At 40.3% G+C, this 20,169-nt stretch overlaps 1 protein-coding gene across 1 annotated transcript in view; it reads right to left on the minus strand.

The window, feature by feature from the left end:
* Positions 1-2,278: 2,278 nt before the first annotated feature.
* Positions 2,279-20,169, minus strand: part of LOC138371353 (uncharacterized) — a 47,240-nt gene continuing 29,349 nt past the window's right edge. The window contains exons 6-7 of the mRNA XM_069336140.1: positions 5,498-5,678; positions 2,279-3,234 (exon numbers count right to left, since the gene is read on the minus strand). Of these exons, the coding sequence (XP_069192241.1) occupies positions 3,095-3,234; positions 5,498-5,678 (321 nt within the window). The 3' untranslated portion in view covers positions 2,279-3,094. The remainder of the gene's footprint in view (positions 3,235-5,497; positions 5,679-20,169) is intronic.

A 20,169-nucleotide genomic window follows, 5' to 3' on the forward strand; every position in this document is an offset into this window, starting at 1 on the left:
GCTAGATTTTTGACACACTTTGTACTCCCCTTCATATAGTCTAGGATAGCTGCACAAATGCAGATGTACCTAAATGTGTTAATAAAAAAAAAAAAAGCCATCAATGCCAAAACACTGCTGAATTTCAAAATCCTGCTGAATAGATTTATCAGGACAAATGAGGGGACCTTTGACAAGCCACCTGCTTCCTGTCCTCGTCAAGGCCACTAAAGAGATAGTGGCCCTCGGGTAAATCATGTAAATCAGGAATTGATGAGGTGTCTGGTAGTGTGCAAGTCGAACCTAAAGGTTTTACCTGATTTACCTGAGGGCCATTAGCACTAGTGGCCTCGACGAGAACAGGAAGCCGACAGGTTGTTGAAGGTTTCGCCATTTGCCCAAATAGTTGTGCTATTTAAGTGTTGAAAACACCAAGAATGCAAATACTGTATGTCATTAGTACAGGTGTTTTGCTCATCAGTATCTGATTTTGTTTGTATTTTTTTATTAACACATTTGGGTACATATGCATTTGTGCAGCTACCCTGGTATATAAAGACTGATTTCTGTTACACAGTACTGTATTATGAATAAAGTAAGTAAATGATAAAATCCTATGGCTTCTGCAGTGAACATTTCATCTCCACTGACTTCAGTAGTGTGGCATGGCAGCCAAACCCTCGTAAAGTAGGGCAAAGGGGCTGCCCCTGACCCTCTCATTTCAGTCTTCTTCACTCCCACTAGTTAACCTGCAAAGTTTAATTAAGCTAGTCCCAGGCGTCTGTCCTCCAACCTTCGGCATACAAGCGAATATCTTATTTTGCAGCTATAACTGTGTATACATATGGTTGGAAACCTAACAGGGGAAAAAAACATGCTTGCATAATGTTCAATCAATGTATGAACAATGTTACGTCAATGTTACATCAACATCATTTGGCCAAATTTGTTCAGAGGAAAATTATCTATGTGGAAGCAAACATCATTTAGGACAATTTATTATTATTTATTATAACAAACCACATCATCAAATTTGCAGATGATACTAAATGTCAACCCATGTCTTACTATTTTTAAACAATGCTGTTTGTTGACCAACTTATATATTGGCTATTTTCTACCATGTTCCCCTCTTTTTTATCTTTTATTTTTTTCTTTCAATGCAATTTATACTTTAAGCTCAATTACTATTAAGTTTTAGTCTAAGTGTTTTTTTTCCCAACTTCACCTTGCCCGAAACGCTATGCATACTAGTGGCTTTAGGTATTGTATGTACTACCTCTATCTATAAATCCAACATTATGTTTGTAACTAATCTTCTATCTATGTACTTTTACCTGAATAAACATTTGATTTGATTTGATTTGAAGATTTATGGTAAAGTGGGAAGTGAAAATGATATTGAGGCCTTACAAAGACATCTCTATGAATTCCACAAATGGTCAGAAGACTGGCAAATGCTTTTTAATATCGATAAATGCAAGACTTTGCATGTGGGGCATAACAATCCACATTACAACTATCAAATTAGCAGCATTATCCTGCAGCAGAGTGATGAAGAAAAGGACCTTGAAGTCAATATCAATCATTCACTGAATATTGCACAAGTGGGAGTGGCATTAAAAAAAATCTAACCAATCCTTAGGAATAATTGATCATACCTTTGACTTTAAGGGAAAAGAAGGTAGTCATTCAATTGTATAAGTCTCTAGCGCACTCTCAACTGGATTATTGCACCCAGGCATGGAGACCACATTTTTTTTTTTTTTTTTTTTTTTTTTTTTTTTTTTTTTTTTTTTTTTTTTTTTTTTTTTTTTTTTTTTTTTTTTTTTTTTGAGATATATACAAGAGTTGTTACATTCTTGTACAGCCACTAGCACGCGTAGCGTTTCGGGCAAGTCCTTAATCCTATGGTCCCTGGAATACGATCCCCTGCCGCGAAGAATCGTTTTTTCATCCAAGTAAACATTTTACTGTTGCGTTAAACAGAGGCTACAGTTAAGGAATTGCGCCCAGTAAATCCTCCCCGGCCAGGATACGAACCCATGACATAGCGCTCGTGGAACGCCAGGCGAGTGTCTTACCACTACACCTTCGGAGACTGCTATGTCTTCAGAAAGACATAGCTTCATTGTAGAAAATTCCACACCGGGCAACAAAAATAATTCCAGAACTACTGATCTCATCGAATAGGGCTAACAACAGTGCAAATCAGACATGACATAACTGATCTCATTGAAACATTAAAAATGCTGAACAATTTGGAGGATGTTGATCTGAACTTCTTCAAAAGGTCAGATGTAACTTTTTTTTTATTAACAAGCTTGGGTATAGAAAACAATGTGCTGCTACCCTATTCTATATGAAAGATTACACAATGTCGATAAACAACTAGCTATAAGTTCAGCTAACATTCACATCTCACAGGATGGTTAGTCATGCATTAAATCAGGTGAGAAAACACCAGCCTCAATACAAAAGCAAATATTGAGGGTTTGAAACGATTTAGTTTGGTTTTGGGAATACAAAAGATATTTATTTCTGGTGTGGTGCTCATGGGTTCTATAATACCTATCAAGGAAAAGTTTCAGATCAAAAACTACCTATGTACTCAGCCCCACAACTGTGGACAAAAAGTTCTCAGTAGAACTGAGTGCAAGGAATTTAATTGTTAACTTTTTTATGATTTTAATAATCATAATTAGGATGATTAACTTATATGATTAATAACCTGCAACCAAATATTACAGTGAAAAAGTTACTGAAAATTTAAAACAATCATGAACATAGTTATGCATAATCATGAATGCTTTAAAATGAACACTTGAAGACTCTGTAAAACATATACAATTAGCTCGCAGACAAAAGTGTGTTCATATACAGGAATTTATATAATAAATATTTATTTATATAATCTAAATGATCCTATTTCATTACTCCATGTCCGTATGCAATGGGAAGCATTGATATCTAGTCATTGATATTTCTCTCTAAGGCACTATAGCAATTTAAACATTAAAAACTGAATGTGAGAGCACAGTGTTGGTGTGGGCAGAAGAGCAGGGGTTACGAGTTGACCTTCCAGGCCTAAACCATATCTCACTGAATGACGGGGCTACCACTTGACCTCCCGGGCCCAAACCACCTCTCGCCACCGTCCTGCATCACGGGACTGGATCAGTAGGAAGTCCTGACACCTCAGTTGCATGAAGTAAGGCCAGAACACCTGTTGTCTGCTTGTTTGACTCAGGTCACCTAGAAACAAAATTATAGCATTTATTTTTCTCACAGTCTTCTGTATTTTACCATCAATCTCGTTACTTAAGCTGAACTTCCATTGCCATATACAAAATGCAAAATATTACCATATACAAAATGTAAAATACGTTATCTTAAACTGTAGACATTCTCTCCAAGATCAAATACTACATGCCTCATTTTGCCGTGGTAACACTATTCTCTCATCTATCCATATCTCACTTATGGTATCTGTGCCTGGGGATCTACAATCCAAAATTACCCTCAACCACTAATTACTCAGCATAAATTGGCAATAACAGCTATTACAAACCCCAGGCCCTAACAGCATTCAGCTCCATTACTGAAATCCTTAAATATGTTAAGTACCAAGTCAATGCACATCTCCGCAAGTGTGCTTTACATGTGCAAAACTCTGCACTGCAATACTAATCCTGATCTTAAGCATTTTTTTCAAGGCTGTAGCAGAACCCATGGGCATCACACAAGAAACAAGTATCTTTCTGATATCCCAAGAGTGCAACTTAAGCATAGCAAAAATGCTATTAATAAGAGTAGAATACTAGAATGGATTAAACAATGATTAAAACAAAGAAAGCAAAGAGTTGTCCCAAATAAAAATGAATCTGACTCAAGAAATGTGTAGTGGGGCACTGCAAGGTTCCCTTTTGGGGCCAACCCTTTATTTTTCATATTTGGGGTTTTAGGTATTGTACTCGTCTTACCAATGAATCCTCCACTGTTTATGTACTCTATGTATGTACTTTTGCTTAAATAAATTGTAACTATTATAAATTATTATTAGATGAGAATATTACAAACCACATCATCAATTTTGCAGCTGACACAAAGATTATGTTATAGCAGGTCATGAAAATGAAATTAAGTCCTTACAAGGAGATCTACATGAACTCCACAAATAGCTAGAAGACTTGTAAATGCTTTTTAATATAAAAAATGCAAGACCTTGTATGTGGCGCTAACAATGAAAATCACAACTACCAAATCACAAAAATCACCTTCCTGTAGACTGATGATAAAAAGACCCTGGAGTCAGAATCCACCAATCACTGAAAGTTGCAAAACAAATGGGAGCTGCAGCTAAAAAAAATGCCAACCAAACCCTAAGAATAGTTAAATGAACCTTTGACCTCAAGGAAAAGAAGTTCATTATTCAACTGAACAAATCTCTGGTGAACCCCTACTTGGACTATTGTACCCAAGCATGGAGACCTAATCTTCAGAGACACATATCACCTTTGGCAAAAAGTTCAACCCCAAAATAAGTCAACTCTCATACCAGGAATAGTTGAGGGCCACAGGGCTAACAACACTGCAAACCAGACAAGACAGCAATGATCTCATAAATGTTTATAAATACTGAAAAATTTTGAGTATTTTGATCCAGACCATTTAAAAAGGCCAGATGTAACACAAACAAAGAGCAACAATTTAAAGCTCAACAAGCCACAATGTAGGACAGAAAACAGGAAATGCTTTTTCACCCATAGGGTTATAAACCCACAGAAACACCTACATGCCAAAGCCACAAATGCTAGAACTATGCTGCATTTCAAAACCCAGCTGGATAAAATCATCAAGACAAATGGCGGGGACCTTTAACAAGCCACGAGCCCTCGGGTAAATTCATATGCTACAGTATATCATGAATATTTAGTAACTCTTTGATTTCCATTAGTTGTTTGCAGTTAGTGAATATAGAAAGAGTCCAAGTGTGAATCCCCTCTTATAAGACAGTCTGCACTAGTTTGAGCTCACGCTATTGTGATTTCTGTGTGTAATGAGCTCATGCCTGTATACCCAGTCAGTCATCATTCAGGCAAGCAAATTTATTTATTTATTTATTTATATACAAAAAGGTACATTGGGTTTATGAGAATACATAGCATAGTATTTAGAATCTTGTAAAGCCACTAGTACGTGCAGTGTTTTGGGCAGGTCCCTAATCTAACAGATAATTTTAAGTAGTAAATTCTAGCAGAATTAATAAAATGATAACAGATATATTGCAAGAAAAAAAAAGGGAAATGAGGGAATGGGGGGGGGGACCTTCGACAAGCCGCAAGCCTCCTGTCCTCGTTGAGACAACTAGTGTTAATGGCCCTCATGTAAATCAAATAAATAATAAAAATAAACAGATTTGCTAAAGTTAGATTTAAACAAAATGGAACCATCATGAAATATGAATTATTATAAATTTGAATACCTCGAGTACTTGCGTAAAATTAAGAAATCTAACCTTTGAAAAAGTCATCATGAACTTCCATAGCGATCTGCTTGATGTTCCTGAGGACGTGTGGAGAGTTAAGGAGCATATCCTGCAGGAAGTCCACCTCCGACAGCTCCACGTCTAGCTTCACGTAGTCTATCACCTGACCCGCGAGTCCCAGCTGGTTCACCAAGTTCTCGAAGCGATCGACCTGAGGAAAGGAAATACGAATTTATTTATTTATTTATTTATTTATATACAAGAATATACATTGGGTTTGTGTGAATACATAGCATAGTATTTACAATCTTGTAAAGCCACTAGTACGCACAGCGTTTCGGGCAGAGACGGGCAAACGGGCAAACGAATGATGACTTGAGGTAGATTTTCTAGTATGTATTCCTTAACCTTTTCTTTATAGTCCTGATAAGACCATATCCTAAGTTCATATCAGGCTTGAGATAAAGGATCTGAGAACCAAACCAAGCATCATGCTGTCCCTTACTTCAGGGAAACATCCAAGAAACTAGCAGAGAAATAGCCACTGCTTTTCTCAAAAAGCGGTGGGTTTTCTGTGAGAAGAAAACGTAATTCTAAGAATTGTGTCTAACCGTCTAAGCTGCGTGCGCACCAAGCGGGAATACTAAATGAGCACCCGCGGACCTGGCGACCACAGATTCAGCACCGCTCCTGTGCCAGGTAAGTCCACTACGGGCTCACCATAGCCCATGCAACTTGCACAACTCCTGTGCCAGGTAAGTTACGGGCTCATCATAGCCCGTGCTACTTGGAACTTGTTCCAAGTATCTGAATCTATAACAACAACAACAACAACCCGGCGACCTCTGTTTCGCCACCCTCCGCAGCCGCTTCACATACAAAAACACCCACCCTCCTCCCGGGATCCTCTGCATCCCCTGTTTTCCTTTTCAAGGGATTCAAGCTATGACACTCAGGCAACACTTTTTTTCTATCATGCTACGCATTTGTATTATCTTTGGGGTGCCCCGCCAGAACCCCCAAAGTGATAAGCCAAGACATATTACCTAGAATTGTCATTAGTGTAAATGCAAATAATGCAACTTTCAGTTGCTGATTATAGATATAAATATTAATTGTAATTGAGTTATACACTATCATTATAACGGTTATTCTCTAATATTATGCTAATGCTAATCCCCACAATCACCAAACCTACCCGAGTCACTCAAACATCAGCCACTACCTTGGACCACATATGGACAAACATAACAGCTCCACTTGTATCTGGTATAATCTACGACAGAACAACTGACCACTATCCTACCTTTCTCATAGCGAACATGGACATAACACCACCAAAAAGCAAGAAACTTTAATTTAGGCTACACAGTGAATCAGCTTTAGACAATCTTACAGAGGCATTTCACAATATTAACTGGGATTCTGAATTCAATAATACCCATGATATAAATTCATTAGCTAACCTCTTCCTCTCCAAAACTCTAAGCCTCTACAACCTTCATTGTCCCCTTCTTACCAAGCAAGTAACTGACAAAAGATTGAACAATCCATGGCTCACAAGTGGCATTCTCAACTCAATCAACAAGAAACATGAATATGAAAAGAAAGTTAGGATTGGCCTAGTTTCAAAGGAAGTAGCTAAAAGGTACTCATCAATGCTTTCCAGTATCATAAGAAAGGCAAAACTTGCATATTATGTGAATAGATTCAATGAAGCAAAAGGCAACATGAAAAGCACTTGGAAAACTATCTCTAGTATCTTAGGAACTAAACAACACTCACATAACCAAATAAAACTCTACAAGGATGGGGATATACCGTCAACTGATTTAGAAATGGCAAATGAATTTAATAGTTTCTTTTCATCGGTTGGTGCTAATCTTGCCAGTAAAATCCCACAGACTCAGACACATATTAACACATATCTCTCAGGCAGCTATCCAAACTCTCTTCTCCTTTCACCAATCAGCCCGGCAGATGTTGTGTCCATCATACACTCTCTAAAAACCAAGGCAGGGAACACCAGTGAAATTCCGTCCATTGTGTACAAGAGAGCCTCCCATGCCCTTGCCCCACCCATAGCACTACTGTTGTACAACAATTTGTACTGACTTGTACTGATTTCTACAACAAATCTATAGAGTGTCACACCTTCCCTGATATCCTCAAAAAAGCAAGAGTAACGCCAGTCCATAAAGGAGGCAATCCGGCGGACATAAACAATTATAGACCAATATCAAATCTACCCATTCTATCAAAAATATTTGAAAAAATTATTTACAAGCAGCTCTATTCCTACCTCGTAAAATTCGACATACTCAGCCCCTGCCAGTTTGGCTTCCGGTCCCAAAAGAGCACCAACGATGCAATCATTAGTCTCCTGACGTTATCTACTCAGCCCTTGACAAAAATGAGTTTCCGACTGGACAATTATACACTGATGGTTCCCTACACCGCACCACGGGTGCAGCTGGAAGTGCAGTTGTCCTGACAATGGGCGATGGCCTATACTTTGAGTGGGGAGTCCGTATAAACAACTGGGCCTCTACCCTTCAGACTGAACTATTTGCCTTGATCCTTGCACTGAAATGTGTACAAGTCTCAAAACTTGATACATTAATTGTAAGTGACTCCTTATCATCCCTAAATGCTCTCAACTCTTTAAGACATAACTGTAACATGCTCGTGTCCGAAGCTAGACACAAATACAACAAAATTATTAAGGATGGTAACAGAGTCCATTTCATGTGGTCTCCATCTCATGTTGGCCTCCGAATGCATGATAGAGCTGATAAGTTAGCCAAAGAATCTGCCTTTAAAGGAGCCGTTGAGTGTAACCTTGGATTGTCAATGAGCAATCTGAGAGCAGCAGTACACCGAGAACTTCAACAAGATCTTGTAGATCTGAGGCAAAGTGAAATTGACACCAGTAATTCCATCTATCATCATACTATCATGCAAGAGGAGCCACATATCTATGGATCATCCAATAAAACCAGCAGACTTCTAGATGTTACTACTGCTCGGCTTAGACTCGGTTACAAGTATCTCTGGGAATTCTCATTATCTGCTGATGTAGACCTGATCAAATGTAAACTGTGTCAACAAAATTATTCGCACACCCTCCGTCACTATGTGATGGAGTGCGAAAAGATACGTGAATTTAGAGACAATTCTATAACCAATGTTCCAGCGATGTGTCAATATTTCATTCAAAATGATCTGCTACCAGAAATTTTAGACAAATATTCCCAGTTTGCTAACTGTAGGTAGTAACTAAGTGATTGTAACCTATCCACCGCTTCCCACTGGATGGGGGGCGGTGTGCAGGACAAACATATAACTTGTGACACTAGCTCTCCACATATGTCAGTTGCTTAATTTAGAACCTGTACTTGAGGTCAATCTCGAACCCATTGTTGATGTGATGACTTATATTGAATTTTGCAACTAGCTCATCAAGATTGTAACTAGCTTAGCTAAATGAATTGTGGGGTTCAGTCCCTGAGCCCATTATGTGCCTCTGTAACCCTTTCCACTACCGCCCACAAGATGGGTATGGGGTGCATAATAAATGAACTAAACTAACTCTTCATTGACCTAAGAAAAGCCTTTGATATTGTTAATCACAACTACCTCTTACTTAAACTCCAGCATTATGGAATCCGAGGCCTTGCCCTTGACTACATCCGATCCTATCTTAGTGACAGACACCAATATGTAACCATCAATGATACAACTTCTTCCACTCTACCAATTACCGTTGGAGTGCCACAGGGCAGCATCTTAGGACCTCTTCTATTTCTTATATATATAAACGATCTGCCTAATGTCTCTAATATTCTCAAACCTATATTGTTTGCTGACGATACTACCCTTATCTATTCAAACCTCAACCCACATACACTAAATAATGTTGTGAATAATGAATTAAAAAAAGTCCACTTATGGATGTCAACGAACAAACTAACATTAAACATCGAAAAGACTTACTACATCTTATTTGGAAGCAAATCATCAAATGCAATTCAGCTACAGATAGACAACATTACCATCAGTAATAAAAATGATGGCAAGTTTCTTGGCCTATTCCTAGACAAGAGACTCTACTTCAGCACCCACATTCAACACATAACTAAGAAAGTCTCTAAGACAGTTGGTATACTCTCCAAAATCAGATATTATGTTCCTAACTCTGCTCTCCTCTCACTATATTATGCACTAATCTACCCCTATCTTAATTATGATATCTGTGCATGGGGGTCTACCACTGCAAACCACCTTAAGCCCATCATCACACAGCAAAAATCTGCTATCAGAATAATAACTAACTCTGCTTTCAGACAACACTCAGCTCCCTTGTTTAAATCCCTAAACTTGCTAAATATTAACTCCCTCCACACATTTTCTTGTGTCAACTACATTTACAAAACCCTGTTCTTAAATGCAAACCATGCTCTGAAACTCTCCCTGGACAGATGTAATAGGACCCATTATCACCACACCAGAAATAAATATCTCTTTGATATCCCCAGGGTCAAACTTAATCTGTGTAAACACTCTATGCAAATTAAGGGACCTAGTCTATGGAACTCACTCCCTAGTGAATTGAAAAACTGTAAAACTTTTGCCTTATTTAAAAGCAAAACAAAAAAGTACCTAACTTCATCTTCTTAGTTTCCTACACTGAGCTTTAAATTTGCTCTGTACCTAGTGTTACCCAATCTCCTAATTTTTATGTAATATCAAACAACCTTATCATTGTGTTCATTGCTGTCTTCTTTTATGTGCTAGCCATATGCTCTATTGTGACTACCAATTTTTTTGTCAACTACCATTCAAGCTGTCATTGCAATCAATCTTATATTGTTTCTGCTGTATTGTGCCTACCAATTTTTGTCAACTACCATTCAAGCTGTCATTGCAATCAATCTTAGCTACCTATGTGCTTTAATATACTGTACCTACAATTTTATCTCATCTTCTTTTTTTCATTTCATGTAACTGTTATCATTTTTTTGTCTATAAATTTTGCAAGTATTTACCTCCTTAAAATTTTCTTAGATTAAGGACCTGCCCGAAACGCTGCGCGTGCTAGTGGCTTTACAAGACTGTAATTACCATATTTGTATCCTCACATTCCTTATGTACATTCTTGTATATGCATAAATAAATAAATAAATTATATCAGGATAATACTTCATTGTTATTCACTAATCTTTATTAGTCACATAATTAATTATTATCCACTTAGACTACTTATTTTAGTCGCCATAATTAGCTATTATGCTTCATCATAATTAATGATGATGATTATAATTAATTGTTTATTATTATTATTAAAATAAACAAGTCCCCCACACTGTGCGCGTTTTCTTCCAACTGCAGAAAATTAATGCTACACTTGTTATGGACCCGAGCCCTGCGTCCGAGCATGGAGCAGTGACGACCACGCCATCTGTGGGTCAGCTCCCGATACCCCCTCCAAATGGACGGCGCCATCAAGTGAGGACAGGAAATACCAGCCACCAGGGCTAGTTTCCCGTCCTGATCAGCTCATAACACAGCCGCTGCTGACCTCTGGTGAGGTGGAGCTTAGACAGCAATACCATCTATGGAGTAGATGGGTGGGCGTTTGTGTCTAAGCCTGTAAGTGAGGTGCCCTAGAGTGTCCCTCTTACTGATGACGTGTTTGATTACAGAGTCGACCTGGGACTGCTGTAATGGAAGTGGGATCAGTCTACCCAAGGCAGCCGTCTTGTCTCCAAGTATTTGCTGCAGAAGCTGTGAGTCACCCCCCGGATGAACACTGAGGTGTTAGCCTGCCTGTGACGTAGCAGCTGAGGGATTGTCGTACCCGGGACTGACTGGTGGAGACGCTTAACCACTGGGGTGTTGTGGTGAGGAGAGTGATCTGTGGGATCACACGAGGCTCCTGACTAGGGCTCGCTACCCTAGTATCGGTCGTGGAGTGGCCTAACCAGTGTTGCTGATTGGAACCTGCCAGCTACAGGCTGGATTTGTGGTTGACGGCCTCCACGACGGTGCCCCCAGTGGAACTGTGATTTGGCTGGCCTGTGGCCAGGGTAGACTCAAGAGAATCGAGGATTCGTCGTGAGGCCACAAGAGGACTAAGAGCTTAGCCTTGTTGAGCACCGTGAACGTCCAGAGTCTTCAGAGGAAGACTAGGATGTATATAATAGTGTTTAACCCCCCCCCCCCCTGTGTAACCTTTTATATATTATTTATGGTGACGGTAATAATTATATTATTAAGTTTTTGCCTTTATTTCCCTTCCCCTTTAATTTACTTGCGTTACGGATCACATCCCTTGAAAGCCACTACTAGCTTGGGGCCGGATACCCTACCTCTAACAACATCAGAGAAAGAACCCGATTGCGACCCGAGAGGGCCGTAACAACACTACACTAGATACGCTATTTTTTTTTTTTAACTTTAGAATACAGTACATGAACAGAAGTCCTCTGACTATTCCCTTCAGAGTAAGTTCATTTTAAAAGCCTAACCTTACAGGTTTTTACAGAACATGAGCTGCTAATTCACACTGGAGTGAACAGTGAAGAGATCATGTCCAGTCAACCCACTCTGCCCAGGATTCTATCACAGGTCTCCAGTTACCACTGGATACCCTGCGGTGAACAGTGAATCATGTAGTTGATGATGCTGCCCAGTATTTTAACCCTTGTCACCTGGTGTTGTACTTTCTCTACAGCAGCTATGTCCTTCTGAAGATAAGGTCTCCATGCTTGGATACAATAATCAAAGTCAAATCAAATCAAATCAAATGTTTATTTAGGTAAGGTACTGTTACGGACCCGAGTCCAGCGTCGTAGCACAGAGCAGTCACGACAACGCCATCTGTGAGTCTGATCCCGAAACCAACTCCAAATGGACAACGCCATCTAGCGAGGACGGGATATACCAGCCACAGGAGCTGGTTTCCCATCTTAATCAGCTCATAACGTAGCCGCTGCTGACCTCTGGTGAGGTGGCGCTTAGACAGCAACGCCATCTATGGAGTGGAGAGGTGGACATTTGTGTCTAAGCCTGTAAGTGAGGTTCCCTAGAGCGTGACAGTATTAATGACGTGTCTGATTGCAGAGTCGACCTGGGACTGCTGTATTGGACGATGGATCAGTCTACCCAAGGCAACCAAGGTCTCTTCACGAGTCTGCTGAAGAAGCTGTGAGTCACCCCCAGACGAACTCTGTATGAGAGTAATAGCCTGCCTGTGACGTGGCAGTATCAGGAATCGCCTTATCCGGGGCTGGCTGGTGGAAGAGACTAGCCACTGTGGTGCTTAGTGAGGAGAGTGATCAGCGGGATCACACGAGGCTCCTGCCTAGGGCTCGCAACCCTAGTATCGGTTGTGGAGTGGCCTACAAAGCGGAGCTGATCAGTACCTGCCAGCTACAGGCTGGATTGTGGTTGAAGGCCTCCACGACGGAGCACCCAGTGGGACTGTGATTTGGCTGGCCTGTGGCCAGGGTTGATTCACCAAGAGAATCATAGAGGATTCATCGGGGGCCACGGAAGAAAGAACCAGGGCTATCCAAAGTGCGCACCGTGGAGCATCCAGTGTCTTCGGAGGAAGACAACCTTGTACATAATCGTGTAGTAATAACCCCCGTGTGCAACTGTTATATATTTATTTATGGTGGTGGTGAATATATATATAAATCAGAACATTTGTATCCCTCCCCTTTTAATTTACCTTGCATTACGGAACACACCCCTTGAAAGCCTCTACTAACCTGGGATACCCAAACTCTAATACCATCAGAAAAGAACCCGGTTGCGTCCCAATAGGGCCGTAACAGGTACATACATACAAGAGATTTTACAAAGAGTGATGGATTTATAGATAGGGCTAATACATGCAATGCCTAAAGCCACTATTACGCAAAGCGTTTCGGGCATGAAAAACTTAAATGACTAAAGCTTAATACTATTTGTGCATAAAGAATAAAATGAGTTGAGAACAAATAAAAAAAAGAGATAAAAAGGGGGGGAACATGGCTGAAAAAGCAGCACAAATACAATTCTGTCGACAAACAGCGCCATTTAAAAAAAAACAGACATTGGTTGACAATAGAGGGGTAAGGTAGGTTACAGGGAATTTATTAGGTATTGCTTCGTTTTTATCTTAAACTGGTTGAGAGAGGTACAGTCTTTAATATGGTTGGGAAGGTCATTCCACATTCTGGGTCCCTTGATTTGTAGAGCATTTCTAGTTTGATTAAGTCGTACTCTAGGATTATCAAAACTATTTATTTCTGGTGTGGTGCTCATGGGTTCTGTTACAACCTTCTATGAAGCTTTTGAGGTCAGGATTGGCATTACAGTTCAGCGTTTATATATGTATAATACACACGAGAGAATGTGCAGTGACTTAATATCTAACATATTCAGAGATTTGAGTAGGGGTACCGAGTGATGTCTGGGGCCAGAGTTGGATATTGTCCTAATAGCAGCTTTGTGTTGAGTAATTAGAGGACGTAAATGATTTTGGGTAGTAGAACCCCAAGCACAAATACCATAGTTGAGATATGGATAGATGAGGGAGTAATAGAGAGTATTATAGGTTAGGTAATAATTGTAATTACGAAGCAATAAGATGCTTATCTTAAGATACTAACAAGGTTAGGTAAGGTCGGTGTTTTCTATGAATCTTTTTAAGGGTATCTATTATGTTAAGTATGTCACATATGCACATATTTAATAAGTCAATATTGACTTATTAAATTTGCGAGAACGGGTTGGGGGCAGTAGGTAGCACAACGTAAAGTAGGGGCACAACACATACAGTTGAATCACTACTTTTTTCCCCTTAAAGTTAAAAGTTCTGTATGCTTAATTATTCCTTGGGTTTGGTTATTTTTTTTTTTTATTAATGTTTCAGCCTGTTGTGTAACTTTTAGTGAATTGTGGATTTTGACTCCAATGCCCTTTTTTCATAAATCTGCTACAGGGTAATGTTATTAATTTGGTAGAAGCCATGGCGCCATGTCTCACCCTGCCACCCTAAGCTTGGTCGCTGTGGCGCCGTGTCTCATCCTACAACCCTAAGCTTGGTCGCTGTGGCGCCGTGTCTCATCCTACAACCCTAAGCTTGGTCGCTGTGGCGCCGTGTCTCATCCTACAACCCTAAGCTTGGTCGCTGTGGCGCCGTGTCTCATCCTACAACCCTAAACTTGGTCGCTGTGGCGCCGTGTCTCATCCTACAACCCTAAGCTTGGTCGCTGTGGCGCCGTGTCTCATCCTACAACCCTAAGCTTGGTCGCTGTGGCGCCGTGTCTCATCCTACTACCCTAAGCTTGGTCGCTGTGGCGGCATGTCTCACCCTGCCATCCTCCTCCCACCACCACTACATGCTAACATATTTGCTGCCACGAAATATTGTCGACTATTTCCACGAAATCATTCAGAAAAACTCCCGAATGATTCACCATCTCTTAATTCTAAAAGCAGCAGCCTCCCCCACAACAAATAGATTCGGAACTACAGCAAACTCGGGTACTTGAGTTAGAAGAGATTCGCCGACAGCATGAAGCGGATATGTTGACAGATAAAGAGCAGAAACTGAAGGAAGTACGACAGTGCTGTCGCTGTCATAGCGACGAACATGGTGAGTACAGTGACCTGGAGTACAGTATTTATCTCTCCACAAACTCCCCTCATACAACGGTGCTTCGTATCCTCAGTTGGAACATAGCATCACTCAGGAAAAGGCTTCCTGATCTCCACCACAAAGTGATGACTGCGAGCCCATTGATGTCGTCTGCCTTCAGGAGTGCAGAGTTCTCACCAGGTCCACACCTCCTAAATTACCCTCCTTTGTTGTCTATAACTTTAAATCCAATCACTCTAGTATTTTGTATGTTAAGAAGTCCCTTCCTCACCAGTCACTCCCAGCCAAGTCAACTGAAGGGCTTCAATATCATGGTGTGAAGATCTACGTGGGGAACTCTGCCCTCATTATCTTTAACCTGTAATCTCCAAGTGATAAGTTTAATTATACTGACCTTCCTATCTGTATACAGACTGAGCCTTCCATCATTATAGGTGATTATAATGCTAGGCATAGGAATATTGGTAATTCGCCGTTCAGTAATCGTAACGGCAACCAACTCTTGTCACTATTAAAAAGTCACGATGATGCACAGATTGTGGGTGACCTTGAACCGACGCATATCTACGGGGGTATTCTTGATCTATGTCCCGGTGTCAACGTCTCCCACACCGTGTGCGCCTCGTCAATAGTGCCAGATATGGCGTCTGATCATCTGCCCATATTAGCCACTGTAAGCATTAGAAGCTCTATCCTCCCCGGCGGAATGTTCAAGCGGAAGAGACTGGCTGTGCCCATCGATCAACGAGACAATTTTGTTGCTCATGTGGCAGAATGGTGCAGTTCCTTTGAGTCTTCATCAGTTGAAGATTTTAATAATGAACTCACAGGTACTATCGAACAGTCTATGGAATCACTTGATCCATCGTCTAGGCCACGTAACCCAAATTACATTGGTCATAATAATTATGCCTATTATAATGGTTCCAAATTACATTCATTAAAACCCACTGCCAGAAGAATTGGACTAGCTTATAGAAGTACCCGCACTGCTGAAATGCTTAGGCTCTTTCAAACGGCTCTGGCTGAGGCCAGGAAACGAATGGTAGAACTGAGGCAGACAGACTGGGAAACTTGTTAGTGGTCTCAATTCTCACACGCCACTAAGTCGGGCATGGAAGGATATCAACAAGATCATAGCGAATAATGCTGCAGAGATCTCACACCCTAATCCTCTGCACAGAGCAAATGAGCTTGTTGATGCTTGGGCCACAACTTCCAGCTTTGACAGTCTTCCTCTACTCACACAGAATGAATTAAATAATAGCTATGCTGATAGGGCAAGGCTCCTTGACTTCATGCTTCATCAAGAGGATGACTGTGACAGGCTTTTTACTGAATACGAACTAGACTCTGCTCTACATAAAGTCAAAGCTACATCACCCGGGGAGGATGGAGTTACTTACGGCCTGCTGCGTATGCTTCTGCTAGTTCCAGGGAATCCCTTGCTTGAATTGTATAATATAAGCTAAGTAACTGGGGAGCTTCCAAAGTCACGGACCAACAGCTTTATTATTCCCATTCCTAAACTTAATCAGCAGAGTGCTTTTCGCCCAATCTCCCTCACGAGTTGTCTCTTAAGTGTCTTGAGAGGATGGTTCTCAACCGTCTCCTTTACAGAATTAGTAACATGTTGTCTCCCCAGATATATGGCTTTACGCATGGAAAGAGTGTACATCACTGTATTACCACATTCCTCACCCTGCATACTGATAGGTCATATACCACTTTCCTAGATCTTAAGTCAGCCTTTGACATTGCTAACCAACACGTCATTCTGAGCGAACTTGCTAAAATGAATGTTGGAGGATGGCTTCTACGGTGAATAAGAGGCTATCTATCCAACAGGAAGTCATCTGTACTGTTCCAAGGGCATAGGAGTATAACAAGAAATTTTGAACTTGGCACTCCACAGGGAGGTGTCCTCAGTCCTATTCTGTTCAATGTGTTACTCAATGCACTTCTAAACTTAGAAACTAGAAGGCCCAGCGAACACATCATTAGCTGTGCGGATGATATACTAATCCACACCAATGGGTATACCAACACCCAAATTGTTCTGAACTCTGTGTTGCACACATGTCAGGAACTAGGCTTGGTCATCTCAGTAGAGAAAACAGAGATCCTGAGCCGACGCCCACCCAGACGACGTAGGGCCGTTCGCAAAATGCAGTTGCATGAAGGCTCTCTGCTCGACTATGTAACCAGATACAAATACCTTGGTCTTGAAGTTCCACTGTACCGCAATGTTGTAGCCAGACTGGGTCGCCAATGTAGAGAGAGGCTCCGTGCTCTTAAGGCTGTGGCAGGCTACCATCCAAGCTATGGTGCAGTTTAGTTAAGTTCATTTATTATGCACCCCACACCTATCTTGTGGGCGGTAGTGGAAAGGGTTACAGAGGCACATAATGGACTCAGGATTGAACCCCACAATTCGTTTAGCTAAGCAAGTTACAATCTTGATGAGCTAGGCGCAAACGTGAGAATTGGCAACATGATGATGTATCTCTCATATATTAGATCTCTGATCGATTATGCTGCACCCATGTTTGCTCTAGTGCCTGAGAGAATGATTTGGAGAGCTGGGAAAGATGCAAAACGAAGCCATGAGGATTATCCTCGGATGCCCCCCGTACAACTAAATTACTAAACAAAAGGAAGGAACTGAATATTTCATGTGTAAGTGATCGTATCACTGAAATTAATGTTTTAATTGGTTTCAAAATGCTTAGGTTAACCTATCTCAACCCCTGAAGTTAGTGTGGGTTAGTCCTCCAAGTTTTTTTTTTTTTGAAGGTCAGCATCTCTCCAAATGGAGGGATGCTGACAGTGCTCAGAATGGTACTGTGCTCTGAATGTATAATATTCATCACCTCTACCAAGAGAAACAACAACGACACTTTCCTGCCCCGTGGGAGATCACCTCTTTCCAAATCACTATCCCTACTTTCTCACCCAAGAAACTGATTAAAGAACAAGCCTTGCTTCAACAAGAAGCAAAGTACAATGCCTTAAGCCAAATTGATGCTTTAGTCAGAGAGCGCTCCCTTTCCAAGATTATTTACATTGATGGATCCTTGCAACAGTCGCATGATGCAGCTGGAAGTGCAGTTGTTGTGACAACGAGAGATGGTTCCATCTCCAATGAGTGTGGAGCGCGTATTGGCCTTCACTCTTCAAACAGAATTGGTTGTCATAATCCTTGTACTCGAGCGCGTATATGAATCCAAAGTTGACACGTTAATTGTAAGTGACTTCTTGTCATCCTTGACTCCCCTGAGTTCCCCAAGGCATATGACATGCTTATCTCTGAAGCTAGACACAGATATGGTGAAATAATCAATGATGGAGTCAGAGTTTGTCTCCTGTGGTTTCCTTCCCATATTGGTCTCCGAATGCACGATAAAACTGATGAGTTGGACAAGACTTTTGCTCGTAAAGAGGGAATTGATTACCAACTTGGGCTGCCTTTGAGCAGCCTGAGGGCAGTAATATTCTGGAACATCAACGAAATCTCGTAGACTTGAGGCAAAATAATTTTCACACCAGTTGCTCCATCCATCTATCGTTGTTCTATTATGCAGGAAGAAACGCACACCTATGGGTGTGGTTTCCATACTAACCAATTCCTCTACCTCTACTAACCAATAAGGTTAGTAGACTTCTAGATGTTTCCACTGCTAGGCTTAGTCTCGACTACAAGTACCTCTGGGAGTTTGTAACATATATAGATGTAGACTTGACTAAATGTAAACTCTGTCAGCAGAACTACTCGCATACTTTGCGTCATTATACAATGGAATGTGAAAAAATTGCAGAATTCAGAGATAACACCATCAATGGAGTCCAATAAATGTATAAGTGCTTCCTTCATAAGTATAAATAAATAATAAATAAATGTTTATTCAGGTAAAGTGCAGTAAAGTATGTACTGCCTACAATCTTAGTGAAGTATCCAAAATTTGCTTACCGTAGGTGATACATGCACATGACTGTAAAGCTGCCGCCCAGTTGGGTGGGTGTGAAGCAAGACTAGTAACTGTGTGACTCACCATATATGTAAAGTGCCTTGTATAGTGACTGTTGTGTGCCTTGTATAGTGACTTCACAAGATTGTCACTTGGTTAGCCTATCGAACGATGGGGTTCAGTTCCTGAACCCATTATGTGCCTCTGTAACCCTTTCCACCACCGTCCACGGGATGGGTATGGGGTGCATAATAATGAAAGCATCAATCAATCAATCTTAATTTTCCTCAGGTAGATCGCTTCGAGAACTTGGTGAACCAGCTGGGACTCGCGGGTCAGGTGATCGACTACGTGAAGCTGGACGTGGAGCTGTCGGAGGTGGACTTCCTGCAGGATATGCTCCTTAACTCTCCACATGTCCTCAGGAACATCAAGCAGATCGCTATGGAAGTTCATGATGACTTTTTCAAAGGTTAGATTTTTTTAGAAAAAATAATAATAATAATAGTTTGAAGTAAATTTCTATTGTGGATCCAGTATAATTATAGATTAAAGGAATGATATAAATTTCAAGTGTAAATATATTAATTCATTTACTTTGTCCACAAAAACGTTTTCATGCAATAATCTCAACATATTTTTGTATTTATTTATTTATATTTATTCACATACACACACAATATATATATATATATATATATATATATATATATATATATATATATATATATATATATATATATATATATATATATATATATATATATATGTATGTATATATATATGTATATATATATATGTATATATATATATGTCGTACCTAGTAGCCAGAACTCACTTCTCAGCCTACTATTCAAGGCCCGATTTGCCTAATAAGCCAAGTTTTCCTGAATTAATATATTTACTATAATTTTTTTCTTATGAAATGATAAAGCTACCCTTTTCTTTATGTATGAGGTCAATTTTTTTTATTGGAGTTAAAATTAACGTAGATATATGACCGAACCTAACCAACCCTACCTAACCTAACCTAACCTATATTTATAGGTAAGGTTAGGTTAGGTAGCCAAAAAAGCTAG

This window comes from Procambarus clarkii, chromosome 35 (genome assembly GCF_040958095.1).
Source record: "Procambarus clarkii isolate CNS0578487 chromosome 35, FALCON_Pclarkii_2.0, whole genome shotgun sequence".
Classification (NCBI taxonomy): Eukaryota; Metazoa; Arthropoda; class Malacostraca; order Decapoda; family Cambaridae; genus Procambarus; species Procambarus clarkii.